The sequence below is a fragment of the Metarhizium brunneum genome, chromosome 1, assembly GCF_013426205.1.
Source record: "Metarhizium brunneum chromosome 1, complete sequence".
NCBI classification, from domain to species: Eukaryota; Fungi; Ascomycota; class Sordariomycetes; order Hypocreales; family Clavicipitaceae; genus Metarhizium; species Metarhizium brunneum.
This window is the reverse complement of record NC_089422.1, coordinates 1,167,616-1,185,006: the sequence shown is the minus strand read 5'-3', so window position 1 is coordinate 1,185,006 and position 17,391 is coordinate 1,167,616. Positions and strand designations below refer to the sequence as shown.

At 50.6% G+C, this 17,391-nt stretch overlaps 6 protein-coding genes across 6 annotated transcripts; 3 read left to right on the top strand and 3 right to left on the bottom strand.

Moving 5' to 3' along the window:
* Positions 1–3,204: 3,204 nt before the first annotated feature.
* Positions 3,205–4,980, bottom strand: G6M90_00g003640 (uncharacterized protein; the record flags this gene model as incomplete). Its single annotated transcript, XM_066129556.1, has 4 exons — positions 3,205–4,261; positions 4,316–4,500; positions 4,571–4,894; positions 4,945–4,980. 4 exons carry the CDS (start codon positions 4,978–4,980, stop codon positions 3,205–3,207), a joined length of 1,602 nt encoding a protein of 533 aa, XP_065985595.1.
* Positions 4,981–5,268: 288 nt separating this feature from the next.
* On the top strand, positions 5,269–8,124 carry G6M90_00g003630 (uncharacterized protein; the record flags this gene model as incomplete). The annotated part of the gene is made up of 3 exons (XM_014686531.1): positions 5,269–5,445; positions 5,508–5,535; positions 5,591–8,124. 3 exons carry the CDS (start codon positions 5,269–5,271, stop codon positions 8,122–8,124), a joined length of 2,739 nt encoding a protein of 912 aa, XP_014542017.1.
* Positions 8,125–8,607: 483 nt separating this feature from the next.
* Positions 8,608–10,242, top strand: G6M90_00g003620 (uncharacterized protein; the record flags this gene model as incomplete). Its single annotated transcript, XM_014686530.1, has 1 exon — positions 8,608–10,242. One exon carries the CDS (start codon positions 8,608–8,610, stop codon positions 10,240–10,242), a length of 1,635 nt encoding a protein of 544 aa, XP_014542016.1.
* A 653-nt stretch (positions 10,243–10,895) lies between these two features.
* Eif4e2 (Eukaryotic translation initiation factor 4E type 2) lies at positions 10,896–12,086 on the bottom strand (the record flags this gene model as incomplete). Its single annotated transcript, XM_014686529.1, has 3 exons — positions 10,896–11,064; positions 11,134–11,949; positions 12,058–12,086. The coding sequence occupies 3 exons, from the start codon at positions 12,084–12,086 to the stop codon at positions 10,896–10,898; spliced, it is 1,014 nt and encodes a 337-aa protein (XP_014542015.1).
* A 2,260-nt stretch (positions 12,087–14,346) lies between these two features.
* On the top strand, positions 14,347–14,992 carry LOC1 (60S ribosomal subunit assembly/export protein LOC1; the record flags this gene model as incomplete). The annotated part of the gene is made up of 2 exons (XM_014686528.1): positions 14,347–14,655; positions 14,711–14,992. 2 exons carry the CDS (start codon positions 14,347–14,349, stop codon positions 14,990–14,992), a joined length of 591 nt encoding a protein of 196 aa, XP_014542014.1.
* Positions 14,993–15,300: 308 nt separating this feature from the next.
* Positions 15,301–16,895, bottom strand: G6M90_00g003590 (uncharacterized protein; the record flags this gene model as incomplete). The annotated part of the gene is made up of 7 exons (XM_066129555.1): positions 15,301–15,441; positions 15,493–15,621; positions 15,673–15,787; positions 15,840–15,954; positions 16,015–16,150; positions 16,212–16,295; positions 16,347–16,895. 7 exons carry the CDS (start codon positions 16,893–16,895, stop codon positions 15,301–15,303), a joined length of 1,269 nt encoding a protein of 422 aa, XP_065985982.1.
* Between the last annotated feature and the right edge of the window lie 496 nt (positions 16,896–17,391).

Genomic DNA, 17,391 nt, shown 5'->3' with positions numbered 1-17,391 from the left:
GATGCCATAGGCTTGAGTTTGACAGCGAACCCAAGCCGAGCATAATGACCAGGATGGCTGCCATCGGCTTACGCAAACGCAGCAAGGTCGGCAAATGAAAGGGGCGTGTGCGAAGGAACTATGAGAGGGAGACAATATTCTTGCTGTTTCCACCAAGGGAAGAGTCTTGGCCAGCATTCGTCGCGCCGTAGAATAACCTTGGTGGAAGCTTCGTCCAGTATTCAGCAACAGCGGAACCCTTTCCCGATTCCCGCAAGTCTAGAACCTCGTGTTCACATACTTGGTGCCGTGTCGGTATATCCAAGCAGGTTCACCTTTTTCGGCTCCGAGAGTTGTGGGAGGCAGGGCTGTGACGGCTAGCTAGACGAGATATCATGGCCCGGGATAGCCTGTATGATGGAATTGTAAACCCGGGCTTCTGACCAGACGCCACCGACAGTCTAAGCCAGGGATATGTACGTACCGCGCGGCGTGTTGTATCCCTTTGAATGTGCGCAGGTCTAGTTTTTATAACGGACCAGGGTTCTAGCTAATAATAATTACGTATTTTAAAGATGTATATATTAACTAAAAGATTATATAATAATAAAAATTATTAAGATTTTAAAAACATTTAAAAACATTTAAGTATTTTTAAATATTTTTAAGTATTAATTAACATTTTTAAGTATCTTCAAGTATCCTTATATATCCTTAAATATCATAAAAAAAGTAGGTTAAATACATCGATTGGACCTGCGCACATTCAAAGGGATATCAAGTTGGGTTTGCTGCATGCGGACGTCCCACATGGCCCGGAAGGCGCAGGCCAAGTCATCATCTCTCAACAACAACGCTCGGACACACGACAAGGTTGTCGAAAGTACGGAGGGAAGAGAAGTACACAGGAATCAAGGCACTCGAACGGGTTTAGACAGTGCACTTTGTGGGTCGTCCCAAGTCAACAGCCGTACATTTGGCATCGGGGATGTGAAGCCGTGAGATGCAAGAACCGGCGTCATTCCCAAACGGAGCTCTCTACCCGCAATGTACAGGAGAGGCACAGTGAATCATTATGAAGCGAGTTTCCCGATCTTGCTTCTCTTTCGCACGTGCGTTTCTCATGCAAGCAGCATGTGTCAGCGCTGAGGGTTCCCAAGGAGGCTGATACGGCAGCAGAGGGGAGATCTACTCGTTGAGTGCTCAGTCCGTATTCTACAACCTATCATTTCCACGCAACATCGTTCCAAACGCCCTGCTTTGTGGCTTTTGAGCTGCAAGCGCCGCTCAGCTCACGGAGTTACTTCCGGCCTCCGTCCAAGTACCATCTGTTGGGCCCCGGCTCCAAAGACTGCATTCCTAGTATAAGTTTGCGCCATTCGCTCTAGAGGCCGGTGTCTTCGTACAATTCGTCCGCCAAGCCCCTACTCGTGCTCTCCCCCAGGAGATAGACTACATCCTGGAACCATGAGTTGCGGCTCATTCGTTTCCGACTCATGCTCTGGCCTGCCGCCGAGCTCGGCCCTGGCACCCCAACCGTCACTCTCACACGAAGACTTCACAAGTTCACGGAGCCCTCGGAAAAAAAAGAAAGCAAAGCAATTTAAAAGAGCCAATCGATGATAAAATCGGGCGGGCAACGCGTCCGGTAAATAACAATCGAAAGGGGGGCATGGTCCACGTCAAGAGAAAAATGAGGCGAACGTACGGAGCACCGAGTACTCTGTAAGGCGACTGTCTGGTTTGAAATTTTCCATAGAGCGCAGGAGTACCTAGGTATCCTCGGAAAATTAGGGCAAGGGCTCGAAAATATCCGACCAGGCCCAAGTATTTGTGTCGGATGAGACATCTGGAAAGCAAGCCCGTTTCTGCCGCCGGAGCTGCTTTGCCGCCGACATCGAAGATGAGCCGTGCACCCAAGGAAGAATTTCACATTATTCTGAGCCGCAGACATGTCTTTTGATAGTTCTCAAAGGTCCTGCAGCAAATCTTTTGCCCAGCGAGTGCTGGTGGAGGAAATACGGAGTAGCGAGCGCGTTTAAGCCGGTCGGTCGCCCGGGTGAACAAGCCTCATTCTTGTTCCCTGGTGAATGGACCAGGGGGCCTTGCAACTGACAGCGGCAATTCACCAAGAAGCTTCAACCTCCATTCAAAGGGTCTGGTCAGGATACCTGGTGTGACGTTTTGAGCAATCGGCCATGTTTTGTTTGTCGGGACATGGAGCTGGCCGCGAACCAATGTGAAAGGGAGCACCGGTCCCTTTTCCCTGTCGCATGCAAATCTGTATCTCATATGACATGCCATCAGGCAGTCATCCATGTCGCCTTTCCTAGAGCCGGCTAAAAACAAAGGGACCCAAGTATACACCTGAGCCGCTGTCATCACCTATCTGACATATAATATACTCCGTAAGCAGGCATTCACTGGCGTCTATTGACCACGACCACACCGCTGTCTTATTTGTAAGTACGCAAATACAGAAGCCAGTCCAACTCAAGCTACTCCATAGTCGAGGTACGAGAATGGCACTGGGAATTTGTGTGTCTTCGATTTGTTGAATCCTGTTGTTGCGACGCATACATTTATTGCTTGATTGCGCGGGATCCAGCCTCCGCCAACTTTTCGCCGTGAGTTGCTTACTTACCTTGAATTGGTCATTGAGCCGCGAGACAAAAGGTTAGTTAGGTATAAAACACCTATTTGACGCAGGGTTGCGCGATCGGGGGTTGCAATCGGTACTATTATACCTGTGTAAGTTGCGGTGTAAAAGGACCGGTGCTCGTCACAGCATTCTCACCGGGGAAAATTGACATTTCCAACCCAGTTCTTCGAGCACATGCCCGTAGGCTCGGCGTCGAACAGGTGGCCCTGGCTCCTGTCCTCGGCGACATCTATTCGATCAGCCTCGAATTTCTCAGTTTAACCTATCCCGAGTTGACGCAGGTTGGTCGTTTCATTTCATAGCCACTTCAACTGCCTTAAGAGATGTCACCGACCAACAAAGAAATAAAGCTCGCTGTCATTTTCTCCGCCATGTAGGCCGTCCGTGAGTAGTACTATAAAAAGTTGATGGTACAGGGTATAAGTGTAGTAACTAGTAAGAATGCCCATTTCCCTTGATGCAACGCCACTTCCCAAGCTGGCTGATTCAGGTCCCCGCCAGCCATGAATTATCTGAACTTTCCTCTTCCTGGGACATAGTCAGATAGCAGGTCTTGTGAACAACTAAACCGACGACTCTCGTGTCTTGGTATCCTCGATTTTCCACTCCTCATCAGTCATGTGGAACCATTGCGACACGCATGTAACAACCGCCCAAGCCTCACTGGCAAGAGTTAGATGCAACAGCTGACTGCCCAAGAAGTTGACCAACGCTGTGCTTGTAAACCCACTAAGCATATTCGCATTGTAAATATCCCAGCATGGCAGGCCCTGTCGACTGCGGAAAGAGCGAGCGACTAGTCGAAGAGCTGTGGCCTCATAGGGTGCCATCAAAACTCTGGACACAGCATCCACAAGCACGTGAGCTGCCATGGCTGCTGGCAATTGCGTGAGCAAAGTATCTAAATATATGGGCTGCGGGCTTCCATTCGATCGAGAATCTGAGCCTGCGCTAGGCCGTAATTCCGCTGACCAAAGACCAGGCGGTGCGTCTTGAGACTCTGAAGCCTCCACATCAAAACTTATCAAAGTGGCACTGACTCCTTCGTTATCTTCATCATCACTGGGGTACTCGTCCCCTCTAGTCGAGAATAAACTTGCCCGGCGGGGCGTCTGCGGCTCGGCTGGCCGACCTCCTGGAGTCGTGTCCCCGGTTTGCTCCGGCATGTCGCCACCACTGCTCTCGACCTGTGTTCGATTCTCTGCATCCGTGTCCACGACTCGAGGAGGATTAGGTGGCGGCGGCGGGGCAACTTGGGTGTTGAGCGGCGGAAGAGGGAATTGCAGTGAAAACGGTAATCTGTGGATCTTAAAAAGAGTACTTGGAAGATTCCTAAATATGCGTGACCATATTGGATGTTTCCAGTCACGCACCATCCTTTGAGCCATAATCCACACAAGGAACGGAGTTGCTGATATCAAGGCACCCCCGACCCATTTTAATAGGGATGGTATCGAGTAGTCATCAAGTGACGGTGGAGCAGGTATTGGTGAGGATTTGGTAAACGGGATAAAGAAACTGGGGTGAGGCAACCACAATGCATTGGGCAGAATCCCCAGGCGTTGCATAGCGACGTGCAACTCTAGATGGATTCTTAAATAGGACCAGATTTCATGGATCCTATTCCTAGTTAGATGGCAAACTACGAGGAACTTTTAGGAAGGGAAAACATACACACGACGAAGTACTTTCTTATCTTCATCATCATCACTAACCCATAAGGGTGCCACCATTCTTTCGATGTAGTCGCTGAGCAAGGCTGTTGGGGCGCCAGCTAGGACGTCTCTGGTAAGAGAGAAATCAGTTCTGGCTCGCCGAAATAACTCCCAGAATGGTATCTGGGAGTATTTTTTGTAAATCTGCAGCATGAATAAATTAACATCGTAATTCAGAATCGTTTCATGTGACCAGAGGCATGCTAGTACACACCAAGATTCGCTGACGAAGGCCGTGGACGCCAAAAACGCCCGCAGACTCAATGCAAATTTGAGCCGGGGTACGCAATTGAAAACCCATGGATTCCTCATATATTTCGTGTCGACACTGCGATTCGTACTCTGATCCAGGGTGAGGGTTCTCTGGCTCCGCTACTCCAATCACCAACATTACTTCGTTATGAGCCCTGATGAGGTCGCGGTTCATCCTCTTGGTTTCTGGGTTGATGGGGCGGCCACGATAGTCATACTGCTGCGTGGGATGACGCGGATCGTCCTCGCCTTCCCCATCAACGACTTCGTCATATGGAGAGCGGCCCTGGAGAGTGATTAGCTTGAACGAGACAGATACATGGTAATGAGCCATACCAAGGCCTGGGCAGTGAGAGGCCCCTGCATACCCATGGCGGCGGATATTTTTAAGTATTGTCTACTCGGGCCATCCCCGAAGCAGAATTGTAAATAAAACAAACTCCCCTAATATGATGACGTTGTTGCGACAAGTGGAAGTGATGTTTGGCCTGGCCCCACTAACGGCAGGTGGTTGTGCTAAGTAGTACCCAGGTAAATGGGCTTGCTTAGTCATTCACTCGGCCAACGACTGCCGGCTTCCCGACAGGACCCAAAAAAAAGTTCGAAATTCAATGCATGAGGACTCGAGGTCATCGGCTGCAACTACCTGCGATTTTAGCCATGGCTACCAAACAGCCATTAAAAACAACCTTTGATGTTGAACATGTTATTAGGCCTATATTTACGGGCGGATCAATTGCAATTGACAACGAGGCTCAAATTCTGGCCACAACTCTCGGCGAAGATGTTGTCTTGACTAACCCCGCCAACGGGAAGCATTTGGCACAGATTGAAGGTGTAAGAGAATTTTCCATGGTTGACGAGTCGCAACGTGCGCGTATGCTGACATGCCTCGATAGGATGGGGAAATGGTTTCTACGTTGACTTGTACGTTTTTTTTTTCTGCTCAAGCCATGTCATCAGCATGTTAACCACGGTGTAGTAACTCCATCTGGTTCACACCTCATTCTCTGCTCGCGATCGCTATCGATGAGAATCTTCTCTTTAAAGCGCTCCCCCTCCGACGATACAGTCCAAGCAACCCTTTCTCAAACCCTAAAGCCGCACGGCACGCCTGTAGTGGTCTTGGCGGTTGATCGCACAAGCACACTGCTCGCGACCGGCGGAACTGATGGCACCATTAAAGTGTGGGATATTGCAGGCGGTTATGTGACGCATTCTTTCCGCGGCCCGTCTGTTTTGGTATCCGCCTTACACTTTTTCGAGATCGCGGCCCGATCCAAGGACAATAAAAGCTCGCGAAAAGGCAAGAAAGGCGTACAGGCAGAGGATGACTCCGACAACGAGGTTGAAGCCGCGAGCAGCGTCAATTTTAGGCTAGCTTCAGGTAGCCAGGACGGAAAAGTACGAATTTGGGACCTGAATAAGCGCGGTTGCGTCGCCAATCTCGACTCCCACGTATCCGATGTCCAGAAGATAGATTACTCTCCTGAGCAGCATGCCCTTGTTAGCGCAAGCAGGGACAAAACCCTTATTTGGTGGGATACGAAGTCGTGGAAGATTCGAAAAATCGTGCCTTGCCTTGAGCTTGTGGAAACGGCCGGGTTCATTGACAACGGTCGCCTTACCTTCTCAGCTGGCGCAAATGGCTGCTTGCGCATCTGGGATACAGACAACGGCAGGGAAGTTACCCCAGCTCAGTCAGAAAGAAGCGAGGAAGAGGGCATTGTTGCCGGAATCTATCTTCCTGGCTTGTCGTTCATTCTCTGCGTCCAAGTTGATCATACGCTTGCGTTCTACAAATCACCTACCAAAGAATCAGAAGCTTCTCTAGGCATCCCAGAACCCTTTCGTCGCATCTCAGGCACCCACGATGAAATCATTGACCTTGGCTATTTGCTTCCAGATCGATCCATCATGGCCTTGGCAACTAATTCTGAGGATGTTCGACTGATATCGGTAGCTCAAGCCTCGACAGAGGGAGCTTCAGCGCCGTGGGACTCCCACGCGACGCCTTACTTTGGGCAAGACGTGGCGCTTCTGAGAGGGCATGAAGATATTGTCATCTCTTTGGATATCGACTGGTCGGGACACTGGATTGTCACGGGCGCTAAAGACAACACGGCGCGAGTGTGGTGTGTAGACTCTGCCCGCAACTCCTACACCTGTTGGGCTACTTTTTCGGGTCATGCTGAGTCTCTTGGGGCTGTTGCCCTCCCAAAGTCGGTCCCCGCTGAAGGTTCTGCTGCACGAAACAATCCACTTGATCATCCACCAGCGTGTCTCATCACTGGCTCTCAGGATCAGACGGTCAAGAAATGGGAGATCCCCCGCCAACGTCAACAGCAAGGCTCGAAGCCTAGAGCTGTCTTCACCAGGAAAGCTCACGAAAAAGACATTAATGCAATCAATATTCACCACTCAGGAAGTCTCTTTGCCTCTGCATCGCAAGACAAAACAGTCAAGATCTGGTCAATGGAGGAAGGTGAGGTCCAGGGCATTCTTCGGGGTCACAAGAGAGGAGTTTGGTCAGTTCAATTTTCTCCAGCTCAACTGCCTACCATTCAAGGAAACGATGGCCCTGTGACTGGTAAGGGAGTCATTCTTACTGGTAGTGGTGACAAAAGTGTCAAACTTTGGAGCTTGGCCGATTACACATGCATCAGAACGTTTGAGGGACACTCCAACAGTGTCCTCAAGGTTGCTTGGTTGAATCTGCCGTCTCAACGGGAACAGTCTAGGAAACCAGTCCAGTTTGTTTCTGCTGCTGGTGACGGTCTTGTTAAGGTATGGGATGCTAACTCTGGCGAGGCGGAATGTACTCTGGACAACCATGAGGACAGAGTCTGGGCCGTAGCCGTTCATCCTGAAACCAACACTATTGCATCTGGTAGCGGTGATTCCACCGTGACATTTTGGAAGGATACGACTGTTGAAACCCAGGCCGTGGCCTCCCAAGCCGCGCTGAAGATGATTGAGCAGGAGCAAGAATTGGAGAACCACATTTTTGCTGGCTCATACAGAGAGGCCATCACTCTGGCACTTCAACTCAACCATCCCGGTCGTCTCTTGAACCTGTTCACGTCGGTCGTTACCAACGGCAACCCAGATGAAGGCAGCTTGTGTGGGCTGAAGGCTGTTGACGAGGTTTTGGGCAGCTTGTCCGATGAGCAGATTTTTCTTCTGCTTCTTAGACTGCGAGACTGGAATACAAATGCCCGCACTGCACCGGTTGCTCAGCGCATCCTCTGGACGTTGGTGAGAAGCTACCCGGCCTCTAAATTCTCCGACTTATCGGTCAAGGGAGCACGTGGGCAGAAGAGTCTGAGCGATGTCCTTCAAGGGCTGCAGGTATACACGGAGCGCCATTACAGGCGTATGGAAGAGTTGGTCGATGAGAGCTATTTGGTGGAATATACCCTGCAGGAGATGGATAGCCTGGCACCAATGGAAGACAGCAATGCCAGTCTAAAGGGACTAGACGACGGACAGGGTGATGCGGTCATGGTTGGATAGATTGGCTCTCTACCTTAGAGGCGTTTAAAGTGCATATACATGGGGTAAATAGGCGTTTGGTAAATGTTCGTTATGAATCAATTCAGGGCGCATTACAATCATCATTTCCATAACTCCATGGCACAAAACATTTGAAAGCAAAAGTGCCACAAAAGCAGGGACGCTGAAGTGTTGATGCTCAAAAAACTCCAGCTTCGACTTTGGTTAAGGGAGGGTCGCCTGTCTCATGGGTGCACTTGCATGTACATACAGCCAAGCTCCCGTCGCCGCCGCCCCACAATGAAGCGGCACTGGGCTTTCTTTTCATCCTACCAGACTGTAGACTGGTCTGTAACAACTCCATCCCCAAGCTCCCACGTATAACCACCACAAAGAAGCTACCGTCATAACCCATTGCCTCATCATACAGCTCTCTATTCGCACAAATCCACCCCAAACGCAACATTGCGCCCCAGGAAACCACAGATACAAGCCCCGCACACCATGGCCAAGCGCCATGCGTCGGAGTCCCTCGACGAGCTCCTCGGTATAGCATCACCAGCATCCAAAAAGTCGCGAACAGCCGAAGTCGAAACGCCGCCCAACGAAAATGGCGTATCCTTTGCCGCACCAACACAGATATACGACGGCAACAACAGCTCTGATAACGACGACGACGACCTTGACGAAGCAGTTCCCTCCGCGCCGTTGCGACAAGCCAACCCCACCGAGGGCTACGATGACCTCTATCTCGACACGATAGACCGACAAGTCCTCGACTTTGACTTTGAAAAGCTCTGCTCCATTTCGCTATCCAACATCAACGTATACGCATGTCTAGTCTGCGGCAAATATTTTCAGGGCCGCGGGCCCAAGTCCCATGCGTACTTTCACGCCCTCGACGAAGACCATCACGTCTTCATCAACCTCGAGACCCAAAAAGTATACGTCCTCCCAGAAGGCTACGAAGTGAAGAGCAAATCGCTAGACGACATCAAATACGTCTCGGACCCGCGGTACACCAAACGCGAAGTCATGAGCCTCGACCGCGCGCACCACAAATCATGGACCCTCGGCGGGAAAGAATACACCCCAGGATTCGTGGGCATGAACAACATCAAAGAAAACGACTACCTCAACGTGATTGTACAGGCACTCTCCCATGTGCCCCCGCTAAGAAACTACCTCCTTCTAGAGGACTTCACCAAGACTACAGAGCTGGTCAAGCGATGCAGCATCCTCTTCCGCAAGATCTGGAACCCACGCGCCTTCAAAGCCCACGTCTCTCCGCATGAGCTCCTCCAGGAAATCGCCCTCCGCTCCAACAAGCGCTTCACACTCACCACACAGTCCGACCCCGTCGAGTTCCTCTCCTGGTTTCTGAACAACCTCCACCTCGGACTGGGTGGCAGTAAATCCAAACCGGGCAGCTCCATGATCCAGCGCACATTCCAAGGCAGACTCAAGGTCGAGTCGCAAGCCATCACCGCCCGCGCAGACGCCACCGACAGGCTGCGCTTCGAAGAGGCAGCACAGGTAAAGGTGGACATTGTGCGCTTCCTCCTCCTCACGCTCGACCTCCCCGCCGCGCCACTCTTCCAAGACGAACTCGAAAGGAACATCATCCCGCAAGTGCCCCTGACCACCATCTTGTCCAAGTACGACGGCAAGTCGGCGCAGGAGCACCACGCCCAGCGCAAACGCTACCGCCTGCTGCACCCCCTCCCTCCATACCTGATATTCCACGTCAAGCGATTCTCGCAGAACAAGTTCGTCTCTGAGCGAAACCCTACAATCGTTACGTTCGATGCTAGGAACCTCGATGTGTCGCCGTACGTGGAACCGAATCCCGCTGAGTGGCCGGTCTCGGAGCCCATCTGGTACGACCTGGTCGCCAACGTTGTGCACGAGGCGGTGCGCACGAGGGAAGATGTCGCGGATAGCGGGGACGAGAGGAAGACGTGGAAGGCACAGGTCAGGGACAGGGCGACAGGCGAATGGGTCAGCTGTCAGGATTTGTACGTGGAAAAAGTCCAGAGCGAGTTGTTGTATTTGGGCGAGACGTATTTGCAGATTTGGGAGAGGAGGAGGGAGCCAAAACCAGCGGCATCTGGAGCCAGGAATAAGGCCATGGCGTAAATCCCGATGTTGAAAATCAAAACGTGTAGAGTAGTGGATAAGACGATAAACAGACTACCGAATACCCATGATGACCATCACATTTGGATGCATGTGGCACTGGAACAATACTTTGGATAAACAATGTCTGCATTTGTTGCAACTGCTCACTTTCTCGACAGTCCACCACTGAACTCCTCACCAACGTTCGCTCATAAGCTATACATATAGTAGTACATGGTCACATGAAACCTATCATAGCTGCCCAGGCCCTAGTCCGAGCAATATCGCTTTCTTCCTCTCCCCAGTTTCTTCTTGTCCGCTTTGTTTTTATTGATAAAATAAAATAAAAAGAGCACCCCGTCCCTGTGTCCAACTAACCCTAGTGTATGCGTTACGCAAATGAAGAAAACAAAAAAATCACGACGCATCCACAACCTTCCCTTCCATTTTGCCTCCAAGCAAAATAACTCCAGAGAATGACATCAAGCAAGCACGAAGGAAGCACCAGGCAAAGAAGAAATAAAGGAATGAAACCAAAGGGAGCCTTCAGCATCTTGTCAAACCTTGAGCTCGCCTATTTTGTCTCATAGATATTGTACAACAAAGGTAATTGGGACTATGAAGCCTCAGGCGATTGCGCTAAGTGAGGATGAAAATAAAACCTCTACTTTCTATTCGTGGCTCTGTCGCTGGGTGTGACGTCTATCGCCGCCCTGGTTCTGGTTGGCTTTTTCACGACGCTGTTCCTCGATAGCGGTTCTTTGCTGAATACTCGAATCGTGCGTCTTAAATTCCACACGGGTGTTTGGAGGGAAGTTGAGAACGCTTTTCATGGTCTCTCTGCCAACAAAAAAAAGAAGGGTTAGTCTAGTTGTGTAGAGGGTCGTCATTTGCGTGATATCCGCTTACCGAATCTTGAGTACGCGACCGCCAGCTGTCCGTGTCCAGATGCTAAGAATGTCTTCCCCGTTACGCATGCTTAACACGGCGCCGCATACATCCTCACCTGCATCACCGAACTGGTCGCCAATGAGGGAGAGAAGCAAGTCCTCCCAATACCGATCAGCCACACCCTTCTTCATCCTCACAACCCACTTTCCACCTTTCCGGTTCACCTCATCTTCCCAGATGGGCCGAATATCCTTCTTGAAAAGATGGTAATCAGACACAACCGGCAGGGTGGATGGTCTCTTTAGATGAGAGTAAATCTCCCAAAACTCCTCGACGGTTTGCACGGTGGCAATGCCGTGTAGGGTATTTTCATACTCGATGAAGCCATGGGCCTTGGAGATGGGAGGACGGTACCAAAATGACCACGCATCTTTCAGCGGGTGTGCTTTGGAGGCTACCGTCAAAGAAGACACCTTATTTTCGGCAATGGATGCCATACTTGGAGCTTTACCAATGGCAGCCTTGCCACTGTCCTTCACGGCAGTGGTCTTGGCTACAGCAGAGCCCATAGCCGTGTCGAAAGGGTTTCCAGCAGACTTTGGTGTCTTGGCTGAACCAAACGAAGCAAAAGCACCTGAACCCAAGCCAAAGGCGCTTGAAGCACCACTGGTAGGAGACGCTAGGTTGCCGCCTGGAGTATTGAAGGGGCTGGCTTTGCCATGCGCGGATATGTCGCCGCCATGGCGCCTAGGGACGGAGGAGTTGCGGGAGGCATCACCGGCCGATGAGCCGTTGGGACCGTTCGTCGATGTCGAGAGGGACAATTTGCCAGAGCTATAAAAAAAGGCAAACAAAGCCGTTAGTCACTGGCACACACAGCGAGGGAACAGACGTGTTCTGGTGGCACGAGGGAGGGCTGGAAGGGTGGTATGCGGAACTTACTTTGTGCGACGGTTCCATAGATTATCCATGAAGACGTAGTTTGTGTCTTGTGTCTAAATGATGCGGCTCGATGTCGGAGAGAGACACCTCAAAGCGCGTCGCGAGGGCCAAGAAAGGCGAGGAAGAGGGAGGAAGGGGCAACAGGCGTTGATAGTGATTCTGGCGGGAGCGGTGTATGTGGACAGCGAATGAACGATTTGGGGTAGTTGAATCCAGACGATGTGCGATGGGAGCAAGACTCAGCGCAAGAGGTATTCGAAGGCGGCGGTGTTGACGCTATATGCTAGATGCGAGCGTAGGCACGAGATGCAGGGCAGCAAGGGAGAATCGAATCGACAGCGAAGCTCAGAGCCAACGGTAACACGATTGTGCGAGGCAGCCAGTGGATGTGAGCAGTATACCGTGAGTAGTGGCGTGCGGTGCGTCGACAGATCAAGAGATGACGTATGCTATGTCAAATAGGAAGATATTTGTTGTTTGCAGGTTTGTGAGATGATATACAGGGAGGACGGGACGATGCGTAGGCGAGGGCAGCAGTGTTGCAGTTATGGAATGCGGCGTGGTCTGTGGATCTTGGACTTTTTCTGAGAGCGACTTGGAGATGGTGGTGGGTGTGAGGTAGCGAGGTTGGTGTTGTGGAGGTCAAAAGAAATTCTTGCCGGACTGGACCAGACCAGGCCAGACGTTACGTACCAAGACATGCAAGCCACCTGTTGATGGGACAGAAGGCGCCTGGCCAGACGACAACGGGGCACATGGCCTCACAGCACCCTCCACAGCACTTGACCATAGACGACACCAGCTTAGGCGGACTGGGCCTGGTCACAGAGCGTGCAACAGGCCCGCTGGTCGGTAGAGACCAGTAAAAGCTGGTAGCTCGGCGGGTTCTGAGGGTCCTTGGGTCCACTCTGGTGCCCAAGGGGCCAACATTGAACTGGCTAACAATGAGCCCTGGCATCAACTGCCCCAGCATTTTTCTGATGTCGGCTGGCCTGATGGTCTGTTGCCCTCAGTGCTTCAACGTTGGGTTCTAGCTTTGGCGACGCCAAGAATGATGGAGACAGTACCAAGGGCTAGTATTGTGCAAATGAAACACCGAGATAAATCCATAGTAGGGCCACTTTTTTAATGCTTGTGAGGTTGAGCATGGCTATTTATTGCCCGATGCTTCGTGCTTGTGAATGCTTCTTTTTCACTGTCACGGGGAATGGAAGCAAGGCAAGGTCAAAGACAGACTTATTATGGAGGTGATACTTACGCATTGATTGTCTACGCTCGTCCCTCGTTCTCATAACCTGGGGGTGGCTTGAGCTACTCTCTTCTGATGACTACTGTGCTGCACGGCTTCAATTGTGTACTCCAGACGCACCACGCCTGTCTTGGCAGTCCTCCTCTACCTCGATGAACGTACTAACAGCCAAGCTCCTCGGACTTGCTTGATGCTCGGGTTCAATACGCTGTCATAAACATGAAGTGTAAGGGACGAGGCCAATAACAACAGTCCCGTGGGACTGGTGGTGGTGTTCAGCTCCCGTTTTCTCAGCTTACCTTACCCGTATCCGGCTCGCCGAAGATCCATTGGTAGTATTAACTTAACAGTTTACGTGCAGCACTAGTGTCGAGTCTGGTGTAGAGTCACTGGTCCTCCGTGTTTCCGAGAGGCATCACCCAAGCAATTGGCCTGCTTCTGCTATTTCCTCCAATGTCCCCCGCACTCTAGTCCAGTGCCATCAATACGCAGCTAGTGCAGCCATCTTCACCTACCTAGTGCCGCTTCGGTTGGCTTCTTTTTTAGACCCGGGGAATGCGTCGAGTTAGTTTCATGGGAAAGCGTGATGCAGCATTTTGTGATGAATTGATGTGGCGTTTCTCAAAGGCGGGGCTTTGCGTTGGGCGCTGTGGTGTTGGATAATGAAGAGGGCGACAATTGCCTTGCCTGGAGTAGTGAGTGTGGCAGAGGTAAATTCGAATAACTTCAATTGATGCTTTGTCAGAGGCCTGGCCTGTTGTAAATATATACTCCGTACGGGGCGAGTTCAAGTTTTATGACTGTCACTTGCACAAGTTGGTGTTTTGCCCAATGCGCCAGCCTATAGTTAGCAGCCCCACTACAGGTCCAGCCCACCATTCCTTCAATTGACCTGCCCGTCCCAATTCTTATCGCCCCTCGCAAAGGCTTATCGCCAAAAAAAAATTTCCTAGCCTGCTGAAAGCTGTGTCGCCATTATCACCATCTTACCATACAACCCGTGCTACTCCTCGGCATCCCAACACAGACACATAACCAAAATGGCGGCCTCAAAAACGCGAACTATTAAAAACAAACATGCCGCCCCAAAGGGTGCCTCCTCCAAAACCGGAGGTAGTACCGGTGGCAAGCGTTCTGCTACCGACGGCATCTCGAAATCAAAAAAGCCCAAGGGCCCCGTTGTTTCGCAGCAAGTCAAGGAAAAGAATCGCGCGGCGCTTCTAAAGAAGCCCAAGAAGAAGGTCTACACGGAGGCGGAATTGGGTATTCCCACATTGAATATGGTAACGCCTGTTGGCGTTGTAAAGCCCAAAGGGAAGAAGAAGGGCAAGGTCTTTGTCGATGATGAGGTACGTTCGCTCAGCCCGATGGCCTTCGGCAGTTTTGAGATTAATGAGTGGTCAGGAGAGCATGGGGACCATCATGGCAATAGTTCAAGCCGAAAAGAACGGCGAGATCGAGTCGAAAATGATCAAGGCAAGACAGATGGAAGAGATCAGGGAGTCGCGCAAGCTCGAAGCTGAGAAGAAGGAGCAGGAAAAGAAATCAAAGTTGGAGGATGCAAAGGATTCATTGAGGAAGAAGAGGAAGAGAAAGAGTGGTGGCGAGGAAGAGGATTCGGTTAAGACGTTGGCATCGGCAGGGTCGAAAGCTGCCAAGTCAAAGAAGAAGGTTGCGTTTGCATGATAAGCGTAATTCGCGGTGTCTTGCAGCGTGGCAGAAGAAACTGCATGATGATATTCGCTATATTTTGCATCGTTTGGCGCTTGGAGTTTGGGCATACCACTGGGTGGGTTCGCTTGTTTGCGCGGTGTGGGCAGCTGAGATGGAATTGGGAAAGATTAGGCATATGAACCATGGAATTCAATATCCTTTCCAGTCTTGTATTGAACATGAGAATCCTGTCTATAAATCATTTTACTCTATTTCTGACATATGTCTCGCTGAATGTAATTGCCCCTCTAGTTTTTGCTCCTCATGCCTGGCACATTCATCTAATCCTCTAAAATTTGAAGCTTACGACGCATCGGGTTGTAATCGGCACCGTGTTTTGGGTTTTCTGGAGTAGGTACTCTGGATGGTGTAATGCTATCCAAGTCCGCCTTGAACGCAAGATGGTTTAGGAAGTTGCAAATCTAGGCCACGGAATTAGCTAAGCGAGAAAGATCCGCGATGTCCGAACGCACCGGCTTGGGATGCCATCGACTGCCACCCATCTCAAACCAGCACAGGTGACCTCCCATGGATGTGGTAATCATGATAGTATTGGGGTTTTGCCTGAATTCTGCATAGGGCAGGGCTTCCTTCACAGCAATCTACCGGATAATTAGTATGGAAGTCTGTCTTCAATGCTCTGGCTTGCTTACAGGGTCATCAGTTGCCTGGACGGCAATGAATGGAATCCTGATGTTTAAGACAGCATCCGTGGAAGATGCATCACGGTAGTAGGCATCTTCAGTAGGATATCCCCATGTTGGACATCTAATGTATGGTTAGTAACTAACGCAGATTTCCTGGAACAAATATTACGCACTGGACCTCGCGATCGAAGTCATATAAATACGTGACCTTTTCAAGGGAGGGCAGATCAAGGTCGGTGTACTTCTTCAAGGCTTCTTTGTGCGTGCTGACCAAGTTCTTCATGGCAACTAATAACACTGTTAGACTCATAAAACAAAAAGTAGCGGCGGGAATGGAGCAATGCGTACAACCCATGACTCTTAAATACACCTCCTTGCCGATAAATCGATTTTGTAGCATTTTGCTTGATATTTCCAAGTTGAAAGGGTTAGAACAAACGACAGCTCCCTTTAGGAGGCAGTCTTCGCCTTCCTCGCCACAGTACTGCTTCTGGTCAATACATATGGCCTAACTATCCGTGGTTCAGTCCCTACCAAGTACTTACATTGGTTAGCATGTTGGCTCCCAACGAGAAACCAAGACCAAACAGGGGTCGGTTTGGGAACGTTTTCTTCAGCCATTTTACGGTCTATATATGATCAGCAAGTATTTCCCAGGGGCTGTTGAGCATCTCACGAACCTGTCGGCAATCCCAAGTAGCTCGAGCATTGTAAAGAACGCCACTGGTGATCTTGCTCCCTGCACATCCCCTCGAATTCACCACACATACTTCCCAACCTCCGTCTCCTAGCAGAGGAGTAATAGTATGTCTCAGATATATCTCATGAGAGCCTCCAGACAAGCCGTGCAAAACGACCAGCATTGGCTTCGAATCATCTGAGCCTATATTGTCGAATTCCTCGTCCGTGTAGTAAGTAGTTCTTCTGGGTAATGTCTCGTCGCCCCCTTCATACGGTTGCACAGCAAAGTCCACAGCAAAGGTGCCTTTGTACGTCTTGTGGTCGGCGTCAAATGTCTTGCGACGATAGTATACTGGAGGCCCGCTGGGTTTGGTGGCCGTCCACATTGTCTGAATGTGGCCATTGAACAGCAGCGGGTTCAAGTGGCATGGAGGTGTTGATTTCTCAACAATCTTGAGCAAGTCTGTCTCCTTGCCATCCTTCTCTCGTATCGCTCGTGGCGCAGGGGCGTGAGTGAACTCTACCTTGGCATGGCCGAACCACTCCATAGCTACCAGTGTGCCTAGTCACCGCAAATAAATTAGGAAGAAGACTGCTGTGACAAAGTCTGCACAAATCTTGACGTATGCAGTTGATGCTTCTGAGGGGGAGCTGGAGGTCGCTTAATTGGATGTAAAATTGTAAGACAATCTCGTTTTTGACTGCCTCTAAGTACTAGGTAGGTACTCATGCATGGGCTGACGCCCACATTTCTCGGGCTCGGACTTCTGCATTGGCCGCTTCAAGTTGCTTCCTGAAAGTTGCAAGAGATGAGGCAGCTTCTCCGTAGATACTATTCCGTGTTCTAACCTTCGAATAATTGCTGGCTCCATCTTTTTACCATCGAAATCGAGGCACTGCCCAATCAATGCTCTGGCTTTTTATAACAGGCGATTTGTTTAAAGCCCGATCTCCGTGCTTCGACTCTTTTCAGCGGACCAGCCGAGGCTGTGCTTGACCCCTGCCGCAGTGAATTGCTCGGCGAGCTCGCTATTTTTGTAAGGT